Source organism: Mesocricetus auratus, unplaced genomic scaffold (genome assembly GCF_017639785.1).
Source record: "Mesocricetus auratus isolate SY011 unplaced genomic scaffold, BCM_Maur_2.0 Super-Scaffold_100014, whole genome shotgun sequence".
In the NCBI taxonomy this organism is placed as follows: Eukaryota; Metazoa; Chordata; class Mammalia; order Rodentia; family Cricetidae; genus Mesocricetus; species Mesocricetus auratus.
In genome coordinates, this window is record NW_024429197.1 from 10,162,501 (window position 1) to 10,185,614 (window position 23,114).

A 23,114-nucleotide genomic window follows, 5' to 3' on the forward strand; every position below is an offset into this window, starting at 1 on the left:
TCGAACTCACAAAGATCTGCCTGCTTCTACCTCCCAAGTTCTGGGATTATAGGCGTGTGCCACCACTGCCCAGCGAGGCTTTTACCTTCTGAGCCATCTTACTGGTCCCTATTTGTTTACTACTATCATTATTTTGACATATTTACAAGACAAGGTCTCATGTAGCCCAGGCTGGAGTTGAACTGATCTTCTGCCTGTATTACAGATGCACACAAGCACACCCAGCCCTACCTCCCACCAAGGTTTGTTGTTTGGGATTCTCCTCACTGTGTTTCCTGTCTTGCTTCTCCGTGGTCCATGGCAACAGCTGAAGTTGTGGGTACAATGGAGCAGAATGGATGTATAGAAGCAGACTATTCTTCTGTTTTCTACAAGCTGCATCAGGTCTGGGGCTCACACCTCCTTCCTGCCTAACCTATCTGTATGATTGACAGCACTGTTCCCAGCTCCGTGATCATCAGTGGTTTCAAATTTGCCAAGGTATCCATGCTTCATTACCACAGTTAGAGACCAGATGGTGACTTCAGAGCACAGCCTCACAAAGGTCTTCAGCCTTGTGGGTGACCTTAGAGCACCAGCCAGGGCATTCGAAGGTGTCATCACGGCAGCTTGGAAAGATGGAGGAAGGAGCCCGACTCCAACATTTTTTTCTTTAAGATTTTATTTTGTTTGTTTGGCTTTTGGTTTTTGAGAAAGGGTATCTCTGTGTAACAGCTCTGACTGTTCTGGAACTCACTCTGTAGACCAGGCTGACCTTGAACTCACAGCCTTCTTGGTGCTGGGATTAAAGGCGTGTACCACCACTGCACTGTTGTCCGGGAACTCATTCAATAATTTTAAAGAAAAAGTCAGAATTAGATAAAGGAGGCAGACACGGGAAAGCAAGCGTGTAGAGCGAGCTGAGGGAAGGACAATTGCTATGAGGAACCACAGATGCGAAGGTTTGGAGAAAGAAGAACGCAGGATGGCAGGAGGCAGGGATTCAGGGAGCTAGAGGACTGGCAAAGGGGAGGCTGGTGCCTGAGTGGATAGATGTGAGCCTTGCAGGGATGTGGAGGAAGTGGGTACAGGGGTGGACCCACGTGTGGCAGGTGAGCCCCAAGGCCAAGTAGCAGCTGGAACTACCTGTGGATCCCCGGTTCCTGTGAGGCTCTTCAGCTTCAGTCAGAGACTCCCCATGGGAGCATGGTGGGGTTGGGCAGGGCAAAGATTGCAGGCTGCATTCCTGAAGGGTGTCTGGGTGCTCTGGAGAGGAATGGGTCATGTCCGCCTTTCCACATTCAACCAAGGTGTCACCCCACTTTACAGATAAGGAACTGAGGCCCGGAGCCGTGACAGCACGGGCTGAGCTTGCAAGCTCCAGCACAGCTGGGACGGAATGTTCTAAGTCAGTCCCGAATACAGGCCTGGCAGCAAGAACAGTGCCAGGAGTGTCAGTCTCGAGCTTGCCAGAGAGTCCCAAGAGTCCCGCCTGTCGCCACCCCCACCTCACCCCTGGCTTTGGGGCAGACGCTTAATTTTAGGGACTGAGAGAGCAGCAGATGCTTCCAGAAAGGAATCATGGTGTTCTGTTCACCCTAGAGTCAGAAATCTGAGACTCCAAACCCAGCCTAGCCTCTCCAGTGGTGCCACTCAGCAGTAGCAACATCCAGGGCATCATCATGAGTGAGCACTTACCTGGCTGGTGTCCATACTCTTTCTAGAAGAGGGTCAGAAATACCACAGAGGGCTGGGGAGGTACTCGGTGGGGAAGAGCCACTGCTGTGTAAACATGAGTTCCTGAATTTGAACCCCCGACCAGCTAGCCAAAATGTCAAACTTCCAGTTCAGTGAGACACCCGCCTTATAGCAATAAGAGGGAAAACAACGAAGGGAGAAACCCAACCTCCTTCCCTGGCTTCTATACTCACACAGGGTGAATGCTCTGTGTGCTCACATGTACTACACACAGATAGATTACACATATACATATGCTACACACACCCCACACAGATGTACTACACACGCCCCACACAGATGCACTACACACACACCCCACACAGATACACTACACACACACCCCACACAGATACACTACACACACACACCCCACACAGATACACTACACACACACACACCCCACACAGATACACTACACACACACCCCCCACACAGATACACTACACACACACACCCCACACAGACACACTACACACACACACCCCACACAGATACACTACACACATATGCTACACACACACACACACACACCACAGATACACTACACCCCCATACACAGATACACTACACACATATGCTACACACACACACACACCACAAAGTTACAATACACACACAGCACAGATACTCTACACACACAGTTGTACTAGACACACACACCACAAATACACACGTATAAAAATAAGATTAACCTGAGAAAAGCTATCCCAGATGCAATTCCTTGTTGTGATGATTTTTATTTTTGAGATGGGGTCTCATGTGATTCAGACTGGTCTTGCACTCAGTTGCTTGAATCCTCACTGCAATTGATGATGACCTTGAACTCCTGGTCCTAATTCTACCTACCAAATGCTGAAGTGACAGGTATGTGTCACAATGCCTGGCTTGAAAATAAAAAAAAATTGAGGCCTTATGTAGCCAAAGCTATCCTAGAACTTACTACATAGCTGTGGCCGGCCTTGAACTCCTGATCCCGAGTGCTAGATATATACCACCACACCTGACTCCTGGTACCTAGCTTGGAAGTATCTTTTTTTAAAGTTTGTCTTTATTTTTACTGATGTGCATGTGTGTGTCCAGGTAGATACACACAAATGCAGGTGCCTGCAGAGACCAGAAGTGTGTGATCGCTCTGGAGCAGGAGTTACACACAGCTGTGATCGCTCTGGAGCAGGAGTTACACAAGCTGTGATCGCTCTGTGAGCTGTTCAGCATGAGTGCTGGGCATTCAGCTAGGGTCCTCTTCAAGAAAAGTGCATGGGCAGTGGTGGTGCACACCTTTAATCCCAGCACTCTGGAGGCAGAGGATGAGGCAGAGGCAGGAATATCTCTGTGAGTTCGAAGCCAGCCTGGTATACAGAGTGAGTTCCAGGACAACCAGAGAAACCCTGTCTGAAGAAAATCAAAGAAAAAGAGCAATGCGTGATCTTAACTGCAGAGCCATCTTCCCAATCCCTAAAATACTTTTTAATTTAAATATTTTAAAAATCTACTTGGGGGGTAGGCACATGCCACAGTGCACATGTGTCGCTGTCAGAGGATAACTTGCAGGAGTCAGTTCTCTCCTTCTATTGGGTGGGTTCCAGGGATTGAACTCGGGTGTTAGGATCACACAGTAAGCTCCTTTACCCACTGGGCCATCTTGCTGCCCTCCCACAGTTCTTAAAGGGAGACAACGGTACTAGACAGAAATCCCTCCCTCACCCCATCCAATTCACATACAGGCTAAGACATGGCCAGGAATCATGGGTGGAAAACAGGTCTTTTATTTGGGGGTGGATCCCAGACTGGGTTGGTGAGAAGCTGCAGACATCAAGTACCAGGCTGCGGCCCAGCTGACTGCATGAGCCATGAAGTGGTTGAAGGATGCTCCCAGATACAGGTGCCAGTCCCAGGACAGGAAAGAATGTCAGCCACCAGCCCTAAACCTGCTCGGTGCCCTGTGCCTACGGGGACCAGAAACTGGTGGCCAAAGTGTGTCCCACCCCTAGTGCCCGTAAGGCCATCGAGAGGGTGGCCTCTGGGTCCTCTGTTCTTTCAAGGTGGAGCCAGGACCACTGGGGTCAGATTCTGTGGAGGCCAGACAGAGAGAACACTCAGGGGTGAGGACCCCCCACCCCACTTCCCAGGGAGCAGGCACAGCTGGAAGAGTAAATGCAGGCTGTAATGCAGGCTGCGTAACTGGCCCCACAGCACACACAGCAGGCACACAGAAACCTGGCCCAGCCCCTTCCTCAGAGAAAACCACACTGTGCACACGGCCCTGGCAGCTGCAGCCATGGATGGCTGTGGGTTGAGGACTGGCCTGGGGCTGTCACCTACTGGTTCTCTTCCCTGCTGGCAGCATGAGGAGACAAAGACACAAAGGCTCAGCTGGACCCTCAGACATGGAACTCTGAAGGCTGAGTCCCGGTCCCACCCAACATCTAGCAGGGGAACCTCAGCTAGAGAAAGAAGGGGTATTGCATCCCATGGAGGATGCTGGGAGGGTAGTCATTGTCTTTAGGACCACCCCATAGAGAAACACTGCCGGGTTGCCAAGCAGGAGGGAGTCGGGAAGGCAGCTGGGCCCTGCTGCTGGCCTTGTACTCACAGTGTCTGGTAAGTGCTGTCCTTGGCCTTGAGGAAGCGCACCACAAAGAAGGCAGTTGCTTGCAGACTCAGCACCAGCACAACGCCCCCGATGAAGCTGGCTCCGTCAAAACCTGGGCTGTGGGCTTCAGGGGCTGGGGGAGTCCCTGCAGGGTGAGGCAGGGTAGAGGTTACAACAGGCCACCGTGGAGCCAGATCCCACAGCTGACACCTTGAGGCTTCCTTTAATCCCCAAGAATGGGCCCTTACTACCAGGCTCTGAAGTCCAGTTGAGGGATTGGAGTGTAGCTCAGTGGTGGTCCCTTGCCTAACTTGTCTAGTGAGGCCATAGGTTCGACACACACACACACACACACACACACACACACACACACACACACACACACACACACAGTGGGGAGGTCAGTCCATCTTGGACTCTTCAAACCCTGCAAGCTGGTGGAAGGGATAGTTGAGGCTGGGAAGGGTGGACCTTGTCCAGCCCTGTTCCTGGGTGGCCCCATACCTTTGTGTCACACACACCCTCACCAGGCCTCCTGGTCACATGGAACTAACAGTGATCAAGTGCTCCTGCACCCTTCCTGCCCCTCTGTAGCCCAGTAGAGGAAGGATGGACCTGGGACTCAGTCACCAGACCTCCTTCAGCTAAGGGCACCGGGCTTGGAGCACAGATAAAATGGCACAGAGTCCTTCAGGACTTCTAGCCTAGAGTCCCCACCAAGAGAGGAAGGAACAGAGGGGAGGTGGAAGCCCAGGCCCAGCACCCTACAGAGGCAAGTGAAGACCAAACAATGGGCCAGGCCTCCCCTGACCCCTTCCCCTGCCCTTCGCCCTTGGCAGGAAAGGCCTTAGCACTGAGATACTAGTCCAGGCTTCAGTAGCTACCAGTTGGACCACATTACCATCAGTTCCCACCAGGGATTTGATTTCAGGCCCTGGGCCAGGTGCCCAGGGCAGGAAAACACTGCTAAGTGGAAGATCATTCTGGGACAATGGACAAGGGGCCAAACTGGGAACAGGGTCTCCTTCCCAGAGGACATGGACAGTGCAGAGTCTAAGGACACAGAGTCGGAAGGACGGCCCTGCTGTGGCTGCAGCTGGGAGCTGCAGAGGATGCTGGGGAAGAGAGCTGGGCACGGCAGATCAGGGCTCAAGCCGAGGGAGCTGAACCATCAATAATTTACTCTTTAAGATCAGTTTCCGGCTTTAATTAACCAAGAGCCTCTTCAGCCATCCTGGCTAAGTTTAGTGGCCTCCAGGCCTCGGAGGGGGAGTGGGGACCTAGAGGCAGATTGGGGTTCCTCCCCTGCTCTGCTGGGAGCCCACTTTGGGGCCCTCAGCTTGCAGCAGGTGCTCACTGCAGGCATCTCTTAGCAACTGGAGCCACACCTCCTCAGCTCCAAGCACGGATCCGGAGGGGTCACCCTGAGTTCCCAGAACCGGTGACAAAGCTGCCATTTCCTGAGAGCTTTGGATGCAGATGCATCAGGCAGCGGAGTGGGCCTTACACAGCCTCATAAATCCTCGAGGCACTGTGAGGCTAGGGTCCGTCCTTGCCTTCAGGTGTAGGGAACTCAGAGGACTGAGGTCACGGAGTATGTCAGTCAGTGCCTGTGACCATGCTGCCTTTCCCTTCTGCCACTGCCCTACCACCATTCCCCGGGGACGACCCTACCTGTTGTGCTCATCTCTGGTTCACGGGTGGGATGGTGGTGGGAAGCTGAGGAGACAGGGGATCCAAGATGAACCGGCTCTCTCCTATTAGGAACCTAGCCTGGGTCAGTAGCTGGACCCACCTCCCACTCAGTGGGAGCACACCCCCTCCCCCTCCACTCACGACTAGTCACCCCGCCCCCTCCTCTGTACCATCTCTGTCTGATGCCACTTGCTTCAGGAAGATCCCTCCATCCCAAAGACCTCGCTGTGCCTTACTTCACACAGTGCTAGCTCCCCTTACCCCTGGACACACCTGGGTCAATTTATAGCTAGGACACCAGGCAAGGCAGGGTACAATTGTTTGTGGACAAGCACCCAGCTGTTCGTGGATGCAGCCCACTCCCTGAGCCAAGTTAGTACCTCCCGGAAGCAGGCTGTGGCTGGGGTCACCTCACTCCCCTCCCTTCACGTCGGCTTAGAGTGATCTCCCTTACCTGGGCACGACTCTGAACGGTTGTAGAGAGAGCAACCCTCTTTGAGCACCTCAGCTTGGGCCACACAATGCCCTGGTGGAAGAAGGAGCAGGGAAGAGGTCTGAGGAGAAAGCTGGGGGGGGGGTACAGACGGGAGGATGAATTCCGGGAGGACCCAACTACAAACCTGGCTCGTCTGGCCCACATTGCTGCCAGACGCAGATGGAGAGGTTGTGGGCTCTGTCCACACAGCGTTCACAATGTCGCAGGTGGTTGCAGCCCCCTTGGGCAGTAGGCCAGATGTTCAGGCGGATCAAGGCTCCCCTCCCAAAGCCTCGCGCCCCTTTACCTGAGAGAGGGGGTGGGAATGGGAAGGAAGCCAGGTACCAAGCTGCAGCACCTCCTCCACGACAGCGGCTCCCGCCCCTTACTCTCTCCAGACCCCCAAAACTTCCTTTACCTACTCCCGAAGTTCCCAAGGGCGTTTGGAGTCACCTCCTCCAGACACCCACCTACGTCTCCTAGAACCTATGGTTTTAACACACTCCTGGAGCCCTGCAGACATCGGAAAAGTTCCCTCCTCCAAGCCTATACGTGCAGAAACAGGAAGCTAAAGGGAAGTGCCTGTCCCACCTGCCCCTGCCTTGCCCCCTAGTCAGATTCTGCCCAGCGTTACCAGCTATAACCAGCTGGGCACACAGGAGGAGGCAACCGCCGCAGAGAGCAGCACGCAAGACGCGGGGTCCGGGTGCGGCCATGGGCGCGGGGCTGGGACGGCTGGTGTGGCACGTCCTTTCTTGACGCCACTCGCCCGAGCTTGCCAGAGTGAGACCTGGGCAACGGGGGCGTGGTCAGGCCGGGGCGTGGTTAGTGGGTGTGACCGGTAGGAGGGTTCAGGGAGAGCTTGGCTCTGCAAGCAGAGTCAGAGAAGACCCAGCCAGAGAAGAGGGGATCTTGTGGTGGGCGATTTGGGGCGGGGCTTAATAAGAGGGGTGGGGCTCCGCCGGGTCACGGAAGGCAGCCGAGCAATGGTGGCACATGAATTTAATTCCCCAGCACTTCGGAGGCAGAGGCAAGCAGATCTCTTGAGTTCGAAGCCAGCTTGGTCTACAGGGAGAGTTACAAGACAGGCTCCAAAGCTATAGAGAAATCCTGTCTCGAAAAACAAACAACAATAAAAGAAAGAAGTACAGATAGATGCTCAACTGACTGTTGTGGCACACTCCTTAATCCCAGCATTTGAGAGGCAGAGGCAGGTGGATCTCTGTGAGACTAGGCCAGGGTTGCCAGCATAGCAACTGTGTTTTGGTGAGTTTTTTTGGTTGTTGTTTTTGTTTTGGGTTTTGTTTTTGTTTTTTTGTTTTTTGTTTTGGCTTTTCAGGACAGGGTTTCTGTGTAGTTTGGTGAGTTTTTAGGGGACCACTGTGTAACCCTGGCTGTCCCAGAACTCACTATTGTAGACCAGGGCTGGGATTAAAGGTGTATGCCACTGTCTAGAGACTGTTGTTAATCCTGCTTCACAGGTGAGGTTTGGAATAGGTTAGTGACGAGTCTGAATCCACAATGGTAAAATCTGGACTTGATTCAGGCCAGACCATATAGCATACGCACTTTGGCTGCTTTTGGTTTTGTTTTGTTTTTTTGTTTTGTTTGGTTTTGGTTTTGGTTTTTTGTTTTCTCGACACAGAGTTTCTCTGTATTGCTTTGGAGTCTGTCCTGGAACTCACTCTGTAGACCAGGCTGGTCTTGAACTCACAGAGATCCGCCTGCCTCTGCCTCCCAAGTGCTGGGATTAAAGGCGTGCGCCACCTACGCCCGGCTCACACTCTGGCATTTTGAAGGATGAGCCAGGACTCAGCTACCCCTCAGCTTTGGCTGCCCATTCTCGGTCACGGTGTTGTGTTCTTTCTCCCGTCCTCACATCTCTAGGTCAAAGGTGGCACTATTGCTAGATCACTGGGCCTTTGGGGATCTTCCTCATGACTCTCTCCTGTCCTGTTCTCTGTAGTCATTTCTCAGTCCCTTTTCAGGGAGCCTCTCCTCCTCCCCCACTCCTCCTCAATCACTGTGGCTGTCTTAGGCCAGTGCCTGAGTCTGTCCTCTCCTGGGATCATCTGGGTTCTTCTTCTGTGGTCACACCTCCCCTTAAACACCAGCGTGTAGGGCTAGGGATGTGACTCACTTTGTAGAATGCTTGTCTAGTGTGCATGAAGTCCCAGGCTGGGTCCCCAGCACTGCACAAAATAGATCGGTAGTCCATGAGTGTAATCCCAGAATTTGGGCTGTGACAACAAAAGGATCAGAAGGTCAAGACCATCCTCCGCTACAGAGGGAGTTAGAGGCCAGCCTAGCTAAAGACCTCTGCCTTAAAAAGGGCAGGGCTAACCACACATAGGGCCACTTGTCTTCAATCCCAGCACTCTGAAGATAGAGGTAGTCAGATCTCTGTGAGTCTGAGAACAGCCTGATTACTACATAAAAAGTTCCAGGACAGCCCGGGTAACATAAAGAGACCCTGTCTCAAAACAAAACAACACACACACAAGGCGGGGTACTAGAGAGATGTTGAGGTAATAAGAGCATTGGTTACTCTTCCAGAGGACCTGGCTTTGATTCCCAGCACCACATGGTGACTTACAACCATCTATAACTCTAGTTCCAGGGAATCCAGTGCCCTCTTCTGGCCTCCACAGGCACCAGGCATGAAAGTGGTGCACATACATACATTCAGGCAAACTATCCACCCATATATATATATATATCAAAGGAGAACATATCTGCCACCCTGTCACTTGGGAGGCTGGGGCAGGAGGATTGTGGGTTTTAAGTCAACTTGGGCTACATCACAAGACCCTAATCAAAGGTGGGGTGGGGGGGCTGGAGATGTAGTTCAACAATAAACCACTTGCTTAAAATTGCATGGCCCTGAATTTGAACCTCACAACAACAATAACCAACAAATCTCTAGTCTCTACCTTCATACCAGTCCTGCTATGGCTCTACCACACCTATGAAAAACAGCTTGAAAAATTAGTGACACCCTTTTTAATTAAAAATTTTGTTTTAGGGGTACAAGTATTAAATCTACATTTGTGTCTGTGTGCCCATGTATGTTTGTGTACCATGTGCATGCCTGGTGCCCTCAGAGGGCAGACAGGGGTATTGGATCCTCTAGAACTAGAGTTATAAAAGGTGAACCAGGCCAGATGGTCATAGTGCAAGCCTTTAATACCAGCCCTTGGAGGGCAGAGGCAAGTGGATCTCTGGGAGTTTGAGGCCAGCCTGGTCTATAGAGTGAGTTCCAGGACAGCCAGGGCCACATAAAGAGACTCTGCTCAAAACAACAACAACAAAATTAATAAAAGGCTGTGTGCTTCTGTGAGGTTGCTGGGGATCGAACCTCAGTCCTCCTCAGGAAGGACAACCACAACTCTAAACCACTGAACCATCGCTCCAGCCCTGGTAGCCCTTTCTTACCAACAATATGTAAAATAAAATTCTTTTTGTTGTTGTTGTTGTTGTCTTTTTCAAGACAGGGTTTCTCTGTATTGTTTTGGAAGCTGTCCTGGTACTCACTCTGTAGACCAGGCTGGCTTCAAACTCACAGAGATCCACCTGCCTTTGCCTCCTGAGTGCTGGGATTAAAGGCGTGTGCCACCAACACCCAGCTGTAAAATAAATTCTAATCAGAGCTACTAAGCTAATGCCCCATGGCATGGGCTGTGTCATTTTCAGTTGGCAGCTTCTCAGGGGAAGTTACAACTCAGCGGGGCCTCCTGGGGGTGGGGATGTCCCTGTCTCCTGTGCACCTCCACCTGAGTGTCGTTAGGCCTCTGTCTCCTGTCCTCCACACAGGAGAGCCCTATGCTCTCTGCCCTTCTTACTGCCACCAATCACCCAGGTTGGATCTCACTACTGCTTTACCCCATCCTTGCCCCCAGCTGAAATCCTTAGACTCCATCTCCCCATGTCTCCTGGGCCCTGCCCTATGGTCCCTCCCTGAGCTGGCCCTCACACAGATATCCACATCTCTCTCAGTTAGCCCCTTGTCATCATGACTTGTCCTCCATAGGGAACCCTTGAACTCCTGACTTGGTGTATCTTGCTTGTCTCAAGCTTTGCCCAATCTGGTCTCACTTCTTCGATAGCAAGGCGTTCTCCTTGCCTTTATCCAAGCTCTCTACCCTTGGTTCCATGTGTCTAGCTAAGTGAGCCACCACTGAGAATGGTTCTTGGAGAAGAACCACCCAGATCCTACCACCCCCTCAAGCCACCAGAGCCTTCCAGTTCATGGCTGTCCATCACCCGCCGGAGTCTCCTGATGCCTTCTGGGCTCAGCCTGTGCTCACTTGGCTTCTCTGTTCATCCAGCCTCCCCTCTGGTCCTCATACTCTTGCCCTCCTGGGGGACTGGCTACTTGCTGTGCCCCGTCATGGAAAGTCAACCTCATCTGTTCCCTCTTCAAGTGACTCATTTCCTAATCTCGCTACTGAAAAGGTCTCTCCAGTTATTCTATGTGCCAGCACCTGCTTGGCTTTGGAGCGTGTATCCAATGCATAATTAACTGCCCATTTGTCTCCTGGTCTACATCATTCTCCACAACGACAGAGCCATGACTTTCTTCTTCCCGGGCAACCCCCCTGCACACAGGAGAAAGTAGATGCTAATTAGCTCTCCTGTCCCATTGTCTGTGTGCATGTGTGCCCAGCCCGCTGCTCTGTGAGACCCTCAAGGAACCCTCATGTACCTGATGTCATATTCGGCCTCTCTTTGTGCACTGTCCGTTTCTGTCTGTTAAGATAGGAATTCTTGGAAGAAGGCAATGGTCTTTGTTCACTGCAGTATTTTTCTCTGGGTCTGTCAAATAGCAAATACTCAATGTAAATGAAGGTGGAAAACACAGGAGTATGGCCTGAGTATTCCCTGTCCTCCACCCCACCCCCAGACCCCAGCACTGGACCTGGGTTCAATTCCTAACGCCTACAGCTCAGAGCCTGCAATAGCTCCAGTTCTAAAGGATCTGATGCCCTCTTAATGCCTCAGAGGGTACCAGACTCGGTGTGTGTGTGTGTGTGTGTGTGTGTGTGTGTGTGTGTGTGTGTGTGTGTAACCATCCAGTCTCTGAATTTTGGACAATGCCAGAATGGAGACTGACTTTCTGTGATTCTCAAACATACATGGGCAGACACACACGTCCCTCTCTTTGGATTTAAGGCAAAGATCCCCGGGTTGGTAGAGAAGACAGAAGTAAGGAAAGCTTCACCGGGGTCTGCATGTGTCAGTTCACATGGTAGAATGCTTGTTTAGCATGTAAGCAGCCTGGATTTGGTCCCCTGCACCACATGAAACCATGTGTGGAGGTGCCTGCCTGTAATACCAGAACTCTGGAGGTGAAGGAGGAAGATTAAAAGTTCAAGTCTGAGGTCAGCCTTGGATATTAAATAAAATAAAATAAAATAAAATAAAGGTTTCACCTGGACAGGGAAGCTCATAGCCATCTGGTGGCTACCTGAGGAACTGCAGGTTTGTCAGTGAGATGACTTCACTCAGCCCCTTTTTGGGAGAGGGTGAGTGGGAAGCATCTTGGACTTGGTCATTGATTCACAGCCCAGTTCTGCTACTCACATTGTGATTTTGGGTGAGTTTCTTGGCTTCTATGAAACGTAGGCTCTGTCCCTTAACTTTGTAGGATTGCTGGTTGGAAAGATGGGCACATGAGTTGGTGGTGGGGAAGTAGGAGATGGGAGGAAGAAGGGCTGCCCTTCCCCCGGAGAGAGAGGTCTCAGGGCGGAGAGAGCACTTAAGAGCGACCTTAGCTGGGTGTGGTGGCTCAGCAATAACTCCAGCTGAGGAGGATTCCCACAAGTCTGAGTCTGCTCTACAGGATGGCGTGCACACGCACATGCACACACATGCACGCACGCACGCACGCGCACGCACACACACACACACACACTTTGGTGCCTGAGAGAGCACACATGTGGAAATCAATTGCACCACTCAATCTTTGAGTCTCCAAGTGGTCTCAAGTTAGAAACACCCTCACACTTTCCCTCCCTGGCAGTCAGAAAGGCAACTTTCACCATAAAGTCCGCAGTGACATGCAAATGAGGAAGTTCATGGCCATCTGCCTTCTTCCGCAGAAACAAATGGTCGTTAATGTCTACACTCTGGGATAACTGTCACTAAGACAGAAATTTGAAGACAACTAGCCCAAATGTCCAAGACCACACAGGATGTCATCTTCATATTTGGATTCAGAACCAATTTTGGTGGCAGGGTTTTGGGGACACTGGGGGACACAGCTTGCTTGGGTGAAGGTCATGATTATTCTATAAAGAAAGATTAATTCAAACATAAATTGCAGGATATGGCCTGTATGAACCAAAGATTTAAAAAAAAACAGCTGGGAGCCGGGCGGTGGTGGCGCACGCCTTTAATCCCAGCACTCGGGAGGCAGAGGCAGGCGGATCTTTGTGCGTTCGAGGCCAGGCTGGACCGATAGCCTCTGAAACAATACAGAGAAACCCTGTCTTGTAAAGACCAAAAAAAAAAAAAAACAGCTGGGGTGGGGCTGGAGAGTGGTTAAGAGCACTGGCTGCTCTTCCTGAGGTCATGAGTTCAATTCCTGGCAACCACATGGTGGTTCACAACCACCTTGAATGAGGTCTGGTGCCCTCTGCTGGCCTACAGAGCACATGCAAACATAAGACAGTATACATAATAAATAAAATCTTAAGAAAAAAAAAAAACAGGGGCTGGAGAGATGGCTCAGAGTTTAAGAGCACTGACTGCTCTTCCAGAGGTCCTGAGTTCAATTCCCAGCAACCACATGGTGTCTCACAACCATCTACAATTCAATCTGGTGCATGCCTCATCTGGCATGTAGACAAACTGTATCTGTAATAAATAAATAAATCTTAAAAAAAAAAAAAGAAAAAAACAGCTAGGGTTGGGGATGGTGGGGGCAAGGATAGGATGGGGATGGGAGGAGACAGGCTCTAGAGAAATAGCTCAACAGTTATAAATAAACACTTATATATATGTTCTTCTATAAGACCCAACACTCACTCTGGGCAGCTCCAAGGGTTGTGATACTATCTTCTGGTCCCTTTGAGTACCTATGCATACACTCAACCTAGAAACACATGCATATGCATAAATAAAAACAACAATCTTGGCTGAGCGTTGGTGGCACATGTCTTTAATCCTAGCAATCGGGAGACAGAGAAAGGCGAATCTCTGTGAGTTCAAGGCCAGCCTGGTCAACAGAGTGAGTTCCAGGACAGCCTCCAGAACAATACAGAGAAACCCTGTCTCAAAAAAAACAAAAAACAAAAACCAACAATCTTTTTAATACAACTTTTCTCTGTGTAGCCCTGGATGTCCTGAAACTGTCTCTATAGACCAGGCTGGTCTAGAACTCAGCCTCTGCCTCCAAAGTGCTTGGGATTAAAGGTCTGTGTCACCACTGCCCAGCAGCAAAAAAATATTTAAAAAAAGAAAATATCAACTGGAGAGATGGCTCAGTGTTTAAGAGCACTGGCTGCCCTTCCGGAGGACCTGGGATCAATTCTCAACACCCACATGGCAGCTCACCACTGTCTGTAACTCCAGTTCCAGAGGATCTGATAGCCTCACATAGACTTACATGCAAGAAAAACACCAATGTGCATGAAATAAAGGTAAGTTAAAAAAAGTATTAAAAAAAAAAGAAAGGAAACAGCTGTAGGGACAGATGGACAAAATAAGAATTCAAAGGCCAGTGTTGGAGTGACAACAGGACATCTTTGAAGACGTCACCTGCAGTGATAGGATCTCAGGATGACCTTTGCCTCCCACGCGCTGAGATTCTGAGTGTGTGCCCCGTACCTGGTAACTGGTTCTCCCAGCACACCAGTGAGCTTCCAAACAGCCATCCAGAAGGGCAGGTGTCTCTCATACGCCACTTTCTTTCATCCCAATGCCACCTCGTTCCTGCCCCCTTCTGAGACCCAAGTCTCGGGTACTCTCTTCTCTCAGGACACACCCCTACTATCACTCTCCTGGTCTCTCTCTGTCATTTTTTTAGATATTTATTATTTTACCTATATATGAGTGAGTTTTTTGTTTGTTTAGTTTTGGTTTTTCATGATAGTTTCTCTGTGTAGCCTTGGCTCTCCTAGAACTCAATCTGTAGACCAGGCTGTCATTGAACTCACAGAGATCCACCTGCCTCTGCCTCTCGAGTGCTGTAATTAAAGAGATGCACCACCACCACCTGGAAAATGATTTTCGGTGTTGCTGTTGTTTGTTTGTTTGTTTGGTTTTTGACAGGATTTCTCTGTGACTTTGGAAGCTGTCCCGGAACTTGCTTTGTAGACCAGACCGGTCTCGACTCACAGAGATCCACCTGCCTCTGCTTCCTAAGTGCTGGGATCAAAGGCGTGCACTACCATGCCTGGCTCTGAGTATTTTGTTTTAAGAGTCCTGAATGCCCTAAAACCTAAGGAACAGAGGAGGGGAGGGGCAGGGACAGGGTTAGCTGGCCATCTGTGATAGGGGTCAGGGAGCCTGTTTGGGAAGGAGTGGCTAAAAGCCACACTCTAGAGGAAGCCAGCCATGCAAAGAGCCTACAACAGGAGAGTCTCGTCTAGCTGGTCCCTCAAAGGCAGAGCTTCCTGTCACCACTCTTCATTGTATTCTTCCTTTTTAAAAAGTTTAATTAATTAATTTTTAACACTTCATTTTCTTATTGCCCATCTATGCTTCTCTGGGGTCCTCCACTGACCAAATATACCACTGACAGCCAATACATAGCCAGTGCTCATAATGGACCCAACGCCTCCTAACAGTCCCCAGTGGGCACTGATGTCACTATTTTAGAAGTGAAGAACACAGGCTCAGCCTGGGAAACTCAGTCACACACGAAATGAGAGGGATTAGGGTTCGAAGCTTGCTTGTCTATTCCTACCGGCTGAACTCACCGTATTCGACCCAAAATGTGCCTTTCTCCTCAGCCCTGGTTCTGTAACGGTGTGCTGTTTTTCCCTGCCTCTCGGCCTCCCTTTCCTCAGCCTCACACCCTAACCTGACTCCTATCACCATCCTATAGTTTTGAATGTTCCAGAAAGGATCAAAGAGAGAGGGGGCAGGACTGGTACTGGGGTCAGGAGAGTTACTAATGGGGCGTTTTCCTAGGCACGGGGCAGGTAGGGTTGGGGAAGAAGTGTTCCCCCTGCCCCACCCCTGGGGTACCTAAGCTGGGCGCTCTCAGAGGCTGCTCTGAGCATGGAGCTGCCCAGTCCTTCTGTTTCCAAGTTCTTCCCGGCTCCCTATCTCCCGCTGCTTCGGGGAAGTGACCCCCCCACCTCGACCTCCCCGCTCTGGCTTTCCAGATCCTTGAATAAATAATTCAGATTTTGAAATCTTGCCAGGCACACCCTCCCGTGCTGCGAGGACGCTATTGGCCTACATAAGTGACGTCACCGAGCTCCTTATCCCAAGCCCAGCATCACGGGACCCGTCCTGGCAGCAACTTCCCTGCTGGGTCACCGTCCAGTCAGACCCCTACCCTGCTCCCTCACTCGGGGCCACCGCATGCCGTTCGATCTTCATCCCGGGACCCCACAGTCCTCGCTTCGCTCTGTCACCTCAGTCCTTCATCCCTTGACAGGGTCACAGTGACCTGAAGTTCTTTCTCCCGAATGCTCATCTCCAAAGCATTGTCACCACCTCTGAGACCCTGGGGTCCCCGAGCTTCATCAAGCTGTAGTCATTGCTGACAGTGCTGCCCTAAGAGCCCTATCCTTCCCCCACCGTCAACGTCCCACAGCCACCGTCCTCCAAGATCCTGTCACCACGCTCATACCGTCACAGCCACCCACCTCTCTCATGCTGCTGTCACTGTCACCCCGGGGCCCTATCAGAGGCAAAGCCTGTCATCCTCACCGGGGACGCCCATTCAGCCCCATCACCTGTCTTATGTCAGCTAATTTCTGACACCCGAGGGTGCTCGTCACCCCCGCAGGCTACCCCGGCCCCTTGTCCCCGTCCTACATCCTCTGTGGCCTCCCTGAGTCTTTTCTGAGGCTCTCCCGCTAGCGCCCCCAAAGCCCCCGACCCGCAGAGGGCGCCGCGTCAAGGACAGCGCGGGCCGACTCCAGAGGGGGCGGGGCCGCGGCCACGGTCACTTTTTATGAATGGGGGAGCGGGCGGCGCGAGGCCTCATTACTATGCCGCGCATCCTGCGCTGCGCTCCAGCGCGCAGCGCCCATTGGCCCACTGGGCTTCTGACGTCACCGAACCGGTGGCCGGGGGCGGGGCGGGGCAGGGTGACTCACGCCGCGTCTCCCGCGGCCGCGGGGGCTTCTTGGGGTCCTCACACACCTTGCCCTGCCAGGACCTGAGTGGAGGCTCCCCGCGGCCCAGCCGCGTCCGGTCCTGAGCGGTGAGTAGTGGGCCCTACCACGGGTACCCAGAGACTGGGAGGACGCGCAGGGTGCAGGGGCAGGGTGCAGGGGCGCTGGGCCGGAGGAAGGCTGCTGGCGTCTGCTCAGGGTCCGGAGGTCGTAGCTGGGATTCTGGACTAGCAGATTCTGCATTAGCACGCGGCTCCCCAAGTGGTGGGATGCTCGAGCGGTGTGATGGGGTGACCCGGCAAACGGCGAGCATTCCTGCGGGACCAGAGGCCCTGGAGGGACCAGCACTTATCTGAGGTTGAAAGAGCATGAGGCATCTGGGTCGGGCACCTGGGCGTCCGAGCAGCGGGAGGTGTCTTATTTAGGGATTCAGCTATCCAAGGCAGGAGGCGGAGTCAGGCCCAAGATCCAGGTGTCCCAGCAGGAGGAGGGGTCTGACTCAGGAATCCAGGCTTCCACCAGGGGGTGTCTGCCGCGGAGACCCAGAGGTTAGGTGGAGAAAGGGGGTCTGTCCGGAGACCGAAGTCTGGAAGAGAGTGTAGGGGAAATGAGGGAAATGACTTCCCAGGTGTTACCCTAGGAATGTCGATTGGGGGCTGGCAAAAAGCTGCACCGGCTTTGCCTGGGGGCGGAGCCTGAGGCCGGCAGTGCTGCGAATCGTGAGGGGTCTGGGAGCTTCAGGAACAGAGTCATCATCTCTGATGGGAGGGAGCTGACTGCCCTCCTTCTTGACACGTTTCCCTCCCCTAGTCATGAGCCTTTTTAAGGTTCACCTTGAATCCTGTGGTTCCCCACTCATTTATGGTAGGCGGGAGTGTCCACTTCTCTGACCACACGTGGCAAACAGGGCTTTGCCACTAATAGGAATGGGAAGGAGGGTGAAGAGACACAGGGAAGAGGTGGCAGGAAAAGGGGCCCTGCAGAGGCCTGGAGGTGTCAGAGGACAGGACATGAACTGGGGATCGGGGGACAGGGCGTTGGTACCCTACCTGTTATCCTGAGAGGTATCTCTCCCCCAGGGGCGTCCTTCGGGATGCAGGCCTGCCAGTGTCTCATAGGGCTTTTCTTCTACAGGTTCCATGATGTGGGGTGCAGGCAGCGCCAATGTGAGCAGTGTGGACCCAGCAGAGGAACCCACAGCCCCAGCTACACTGCTGCCCTCTCCCAAGGCCTGGGATGTGGGGCTGTGCATCTCAGGCACCCTGGTGTCCTGTGAGAACGCACTGGTGGTGGCCATCATCGTGGGCACGCCCGCCTTCCGTGCCCCCATGTTCCTGCTGGTGGGTAGCTTGGCCGTAGCAGACCTGCTGGCAGGCCTGGGCCTGGTCCTGTACTTTGCCGCTGTCTTCTGCATTGGCTCGCAAGAGATGAGCTTGGTGCTGGTTGGCGTGCTAGCAATGGCCTTTACTGCCAGCATTGGCAGCCTGCTGGCCATCACTATAGACCGCTACCTTTCCCTGTACAACGCCCTCACCTATTACTCAGAGACAACAGTAACCCGGACCTATGTGATGCTGGCCCTGGTGTGGGTGGGTGCCCTGGGCCTGGGGCTGGTTCCTGTGCTGGCCTGGAACTGCCGGGATGGCCTGACCACCTGTGGAGTGGTCTATCCACTCTCCAAGAACCATCTGGTGGTCCTGGCCATCGCCTTCTTCATGGTGTTTGGCGTCATGCTGCAGCTGTATGCCCAGATCTGCCGCATCGTCTGCCGCCATGCCCAGCAGATTGCCCTCCAACGACACCTGCTGCCTGCCTCTCACTACGTGGCCACCCGCAGGGGCATCGCCACGCTGGCTGTGGTGCTTGGCGCCTTTGCTGCCTGCTGGTTGCCCTTCACTGTCTACTGCCTCCTGGGAGACGCCGACTCTCCGTATCTCTACACCTATCTAACCCTGCTCCCGGCCACCTACAACTCCATGATCAACCCGGTCATCTACGCCTTCCGCAACCAGGACGTGCAGAAGGTGCTGTGGGCCATCTGCTGCTGCTGCTCTACTTCCAAGATTCCCTTCCGGTCCCGGTCCCCTAGTGATGTCTAGTTTCATCCTGGTGGTTGTGTGGCTTTGACTACTACAGAATTTCAGAATATCAGGCCCACCAGGGCTTAGTCCCAAACTCCCAGCTCCACACCCTTAAGACCCAGCTGGTTCTGGAGTTCTAAGACATTGGGTGTTTTAGGATTTTGTTCAAGATTCCGTCAGGGCCCCAGCCCAGCTGGCTGCATGGTTCTAGAATGTTCCAGATGGTGGTTCCAAGTGGTTTGCAATTCCAGAATGCTGGGAATTTTACAGCACCATTCCAAGTCCATGATCTTCCTTCCCTGAAACTTGACCTTGACCATGTCACTTTAGTTTTGAATTTTGAAAGTTCAGAATTCAGAGAGGTTAATCACTTAGTTGCCTACAGGAAAGATTTATCACTCTATATGTGAACATACAAAGAAAGTATATTTATTTATTTATTATGTATTTATTTATAAATTCACTTATGGGTGATAAGGGAAAAAAAGAGACCCACACTTTGAAATCTAGTATGTGCCAGGGTGTCCTCAGCCCCCTTGTCCCTGTTTTTGACCTCAGTTCCCAGAGTGGGGATGGAGAAAGAAAAACAATGTATTTTGTTATTTTTGCTTATTTTTTATCAGAGAGATCATAGAAACCAGAGCCTCCTCCCCAGGCCCGCATTGCTCGGGTTTGCAGGAGGAACACACCAGCCTCTGGTTTTTTTAATTTTTTAAGAAGCCATCACCTGAGTAACCGAGAATTCCTCTGCGCTGAGGCCCGGCCTCCCTCTGGTGGCCATTTGGGGGAATTGCAACCGACGAGGTAGTCGGGACTGTAAAACGCACCCCCATCTCTTCAGCCTGGCTTTCAGCGCCACAGCCATGGCCTGGGGGCCAGGCCTCTTACCCTGAGGTGCCCTAGAGGATGCGGGACAAGAGCCAATACCCCACCCCTCTGCCAATAGGGGTACGGTCCCCAGTGCATTCCTGCCCAGTTCCCAACTCTACTCAATAAAAAACGATTTTTTGATAAATATTTGTGTCTGTGCATATGCATGGTGTGGCATTGAGCCAGGATAGCAGGACTCCCTAAGGAATCTGGGAAACTAGAGACACAGAGTAGAGTGTGGCTGACACTGCAAGATGTCAGGGCCCCTCCGACCAGACCCTGGATACCAACTTGCAAATTTCAGTACCCAGGGACAGGGACCAGGATATTAGACTCCTCTTAGATTGAGGTATTACTGTCTGTCCACAGTAGCTAGTTCAGGGCTCAGGTATGCAGAACATGTTTCTAGCCTGCAAGTTCTCTTCACAGTAATAGCTTCCTTTCAACAGTGTTTTCTCCCAGCAAGACATTGTGCTAAGGGTACTGTATATACCTAACCAACATCTCGGCACAGATAATATTGTCTCCATTTGATCTTCATGAGAATACTGAGGCTAAGGTCACATAGCTAGGAAATACAAGACCAATATTCAAATCTAGAACATCTGTTTTCCAAATCTGTGTTCAGTCCCCTGGGTAATCACTTCTCATTTCTTTTTTTTTTTAACTGGCCATGGGGCTTAGAACCTTCCGGACCTTGCCTTATATCCTTAGGGGCCAGTGGCTCACATCTGGGAGATGATCACATGGGGTCTGGTCACTGTGGAGCTGGTAAAGCTTTTCCATGTAACTGTGTGTGCAACTGGAGACTTGAACTTGGGCTTAGGAAGGGAGGAAGGCCCTGTGCTCACCACAAGGGCAGAGGCAGCTCACGGGGAAGTTCTGGGCTGGTGTGGCATATGCCTATCATCCTTGGGTTGGAGATGCAGGGGCCGGAGGATTGTGAATACCAGGCTAGCCTCAGCTACACACTGAGTTCAATACCAGCTTGAGTTATGCAGTGAGACCCTGTCTCAAAACACTAAGGGCTGGAGATGCAGCTCTGGATTTAATCCCTAACAACACACACAGACATAAAGGGAAGGCTGGAGAGACAACGCAGTGGCTAAGAGCATTAGCGGCTTCTACAGCGGGCCTGGGTTCAATTCCCAACATCCACATGGTGGCTCACAACCATCTGTAACGTTACTCCCTCTACCGGCCCCCACAGGCACCAGGCCCAGATACACGTGCAGACAAAGCACCCATTCACATAAAATGGAAAAACAAACAGCAGCCAAGTGTAGCAGTACCAGCTGTAATCCCAACACCTGGGGAAGGAGGGCAGGCAAATCAGGGGCTAACGCCATCCTCGGCTCATAACAAGTTTGAGGCCAGCTACATAAGGCCCTATTTCAAAAACCTAAACACATGAGTAAGGACGCTTCGACTAGTTCAGCCTGGCAGGCTGTACCGTTGGCCAAAGCCAGAAGGAGCCACCAGAGCATTTCTGACCCACTCTACATTTCTCCATCGCACAGATAAAAAAAAAAAGGCTCCGAGCTGGGTGTGGACGCACACCTTTAATCCCAGCACTCGGGAAGCAGAGGCAGGTGGAGCTCTGTGAGTTCAAGGCCAACCTGGTCTACAGAGTGAGTTCCAGGACAGCCAGAGCAATAACAAAGAGAAATCCGGGCTGGAGAGATGGCTCAGAGGTTAAGAGCACTGACTGCTCTTCCAGAGGTCCTGAGTTCAATTCCCAGCAACCACATGGTGGCTGACAACCATCTACAATTCAATTTGGTGTATATATAATAAATAAATAAATCTTAAAAAAAAACAAAGAGAAATCCTATCGTGAAAAAACAAAACAATCCCCACCCCCCAAAAAAGAGTAAATTGAGCATGGTGGATGGCACATACCTGTAAATCCCAAAGTTCTATGTAATCCCTGTTACTGAGGTAGGAGGATTGCAAGTTCAAGGCTTCCCTGAGCTACAGACACTCTGAGAGTAATGGCCCGTCACTAGTCACATAGATGTCTTCCTGCCTCTGCCTCCAGAGTGCTGGGATTAAAGGCGTGCACCACCACTGCCCATGCACTTTTCTTGAAGGGGACCCTAGATGAATGCCCAGCACTCATGCTGAACAGCTCACAGCTGTATGTAACTCCTGCTCCAGAGCGATCACACACTTCTGGTCTCTGCAGGCACCTGTATTCATGTGTATCTACCTGGACACACACATGCACATCAGTAAAAATAAAGACAAACTTTAAAAAAAGATACTTCCAAGCTAGGTACCAGGAGTCAGGTGTGGTGGTGTGTATCTAGCACTCGGGATCAGGAGTTCAAGGCCGGCCACAGCTATGTAGTAAGTTCTAGGATAGCTTTGGCTACATAAGGCCTCAATTTTTTTTTTTTATTTTCAAGCCAGGCATTGTGACACATACCTGTCACTTCAGCATTTGGTAGGTAGAATTAATGCTGCTCTTACAAGGGAACTGAGCTACCTGGGCATGGCGGTGCACACCTTTAATCCCAGCACTGTCTCAAAAGGAACCGAGTTCTCAGCACTTACGATGGGCAACTCTCAAGCGCCTGTAACTTGAACTCCCTAGGATCCAATGCCCTCTTTAGGCCTCCACAGACACCTGCACTCACATGTGCACATACCCATACACAGATGCACATGCATGCAAATACAAATGATATAAAATATTTAAAATAGAAAGTAACAGTTACAAAAAAAAACCCTGCCGTGTTAATTACCGCATCCTCAAATAAAAATGAAATAGGGAAAGATAGGGAATAAATGAGTAATTGTAAGATGAAAGGCCTTTCTGGAGCCTGGGATACATTTTGGTTGGGAGAGTGCTTGCCCAGCATGCACAAAGAAGCCCTAGGCTCGATCCCCGTGTGTGTCCATGGCTGTGTGTGTCTGGAGAGGTCACAACCCTCGGAGCTGTGCTGCCTCTGCTTTCTTATCTCATGCTGACTCTGCATCACACCAGATGGACCAGCAGTGGAGGTCAGAGGGGACCACCCAGCCATCGCAGCTACAAGGGGAATTTGAGGCCAACCTGAGCTATATGAGACTCTCAAACAATTCAAAAAAGAAAAGGACAGCTTCCCAGATCGGTCACATTATTGTCAGCTGAGCTGGGATTTGAGCCCAGGTCATACTTGCCTCCAAATCTGTCGTTTTTTCACTGGTTTAGGGAGTGAGTTTTGGGAACAGGTCAAATGAACCTGGCTAGGAATGTGGGGCAGGAAGGCCTGTGCCCATACTAGGGTGAAGCTTGGGCATCCAGGTTATAACTCACCCTCTGAAGAGGCACGGCGGGGAAGCGGCCCCTTCCTTGCCTACCCCTGGGCATCCCCAGGGAGCCCCAGCCCAGGTAG

At 51.6% G+C, this 23,114-nt stretch overlaps 2 protein-coding genes across 6 annotated transcripts; one reads left to right on the forward strand and one right to left on the reverse strand.

The window, feature by feature from the left end:
• Positions 1-690: 690 nt before the first annotated feature.
• Cd164l2 (CD164 molecule like 2) lies at positions 691-17,426 on the reverse strand. Of its 5 annotated transcripts, none has more exons than XM_040756424.1 (7): positions 17,171-17,420; positions 11,188-11,297; positions 6,628-6,789; positions 6,462-6,533; positions 5,987-6,031; positions 4,313-4,457; positions 691-1,245 (listed from the first exon to the last, which is right to left on the reverse strand). In XM_040756424.1, the coding sequence occupies exons 2-7, from the start codon at positions 11,195-11,197 to the stop codon at positions 1,161-1,163; spliced, it is 519 nt and encodes a 172-aa protein (XP_040612358.1). In that variant the 5' UTR covers positions 11,198-11,297; positions 17,171-17,420; the 3' UTR covers positions 691-1,160. The 5 variants fall into 5 exon arrangements, with proteins under 5 accessions (XP_040612358.1, XP_040612357.1, XP_040612355.1 ...); XM_040756421.1 differs by lacking the exon at positions 691-1,245 and adding an exon at positions 3,463-3,789 and having other exon boundaries at positions 16,809-17,423; XM_040756420.1 differs by lacking the exon at positions 691-1,245 and adding an exon at positions 3,796-4,053 and having other exon boundaries at positions 16,809-17,426.
• Positions 16,758-19,876, forward strand: Gpr3 (G protein-coupled receptor 3). Its single transcript, XM_005079647.4, has 2 exons — positions 16,758-16,869; positions 17,915-19,876. Exon 2 carries the CDS (start codon positions 17,920-17,922, stop codon positions 18,877-18,879), a length of 960 nt encoding a protein of 319 aa, XP_005079704.2. The 5' UTR covers positions 16,758-16,869; positions 17,915-17,919; the 3' UTR covers positions 18,880-19,876.
• The last annotated feature ends 3,238 nt before the right edge of the window (positions 19,877-23,114 follow it).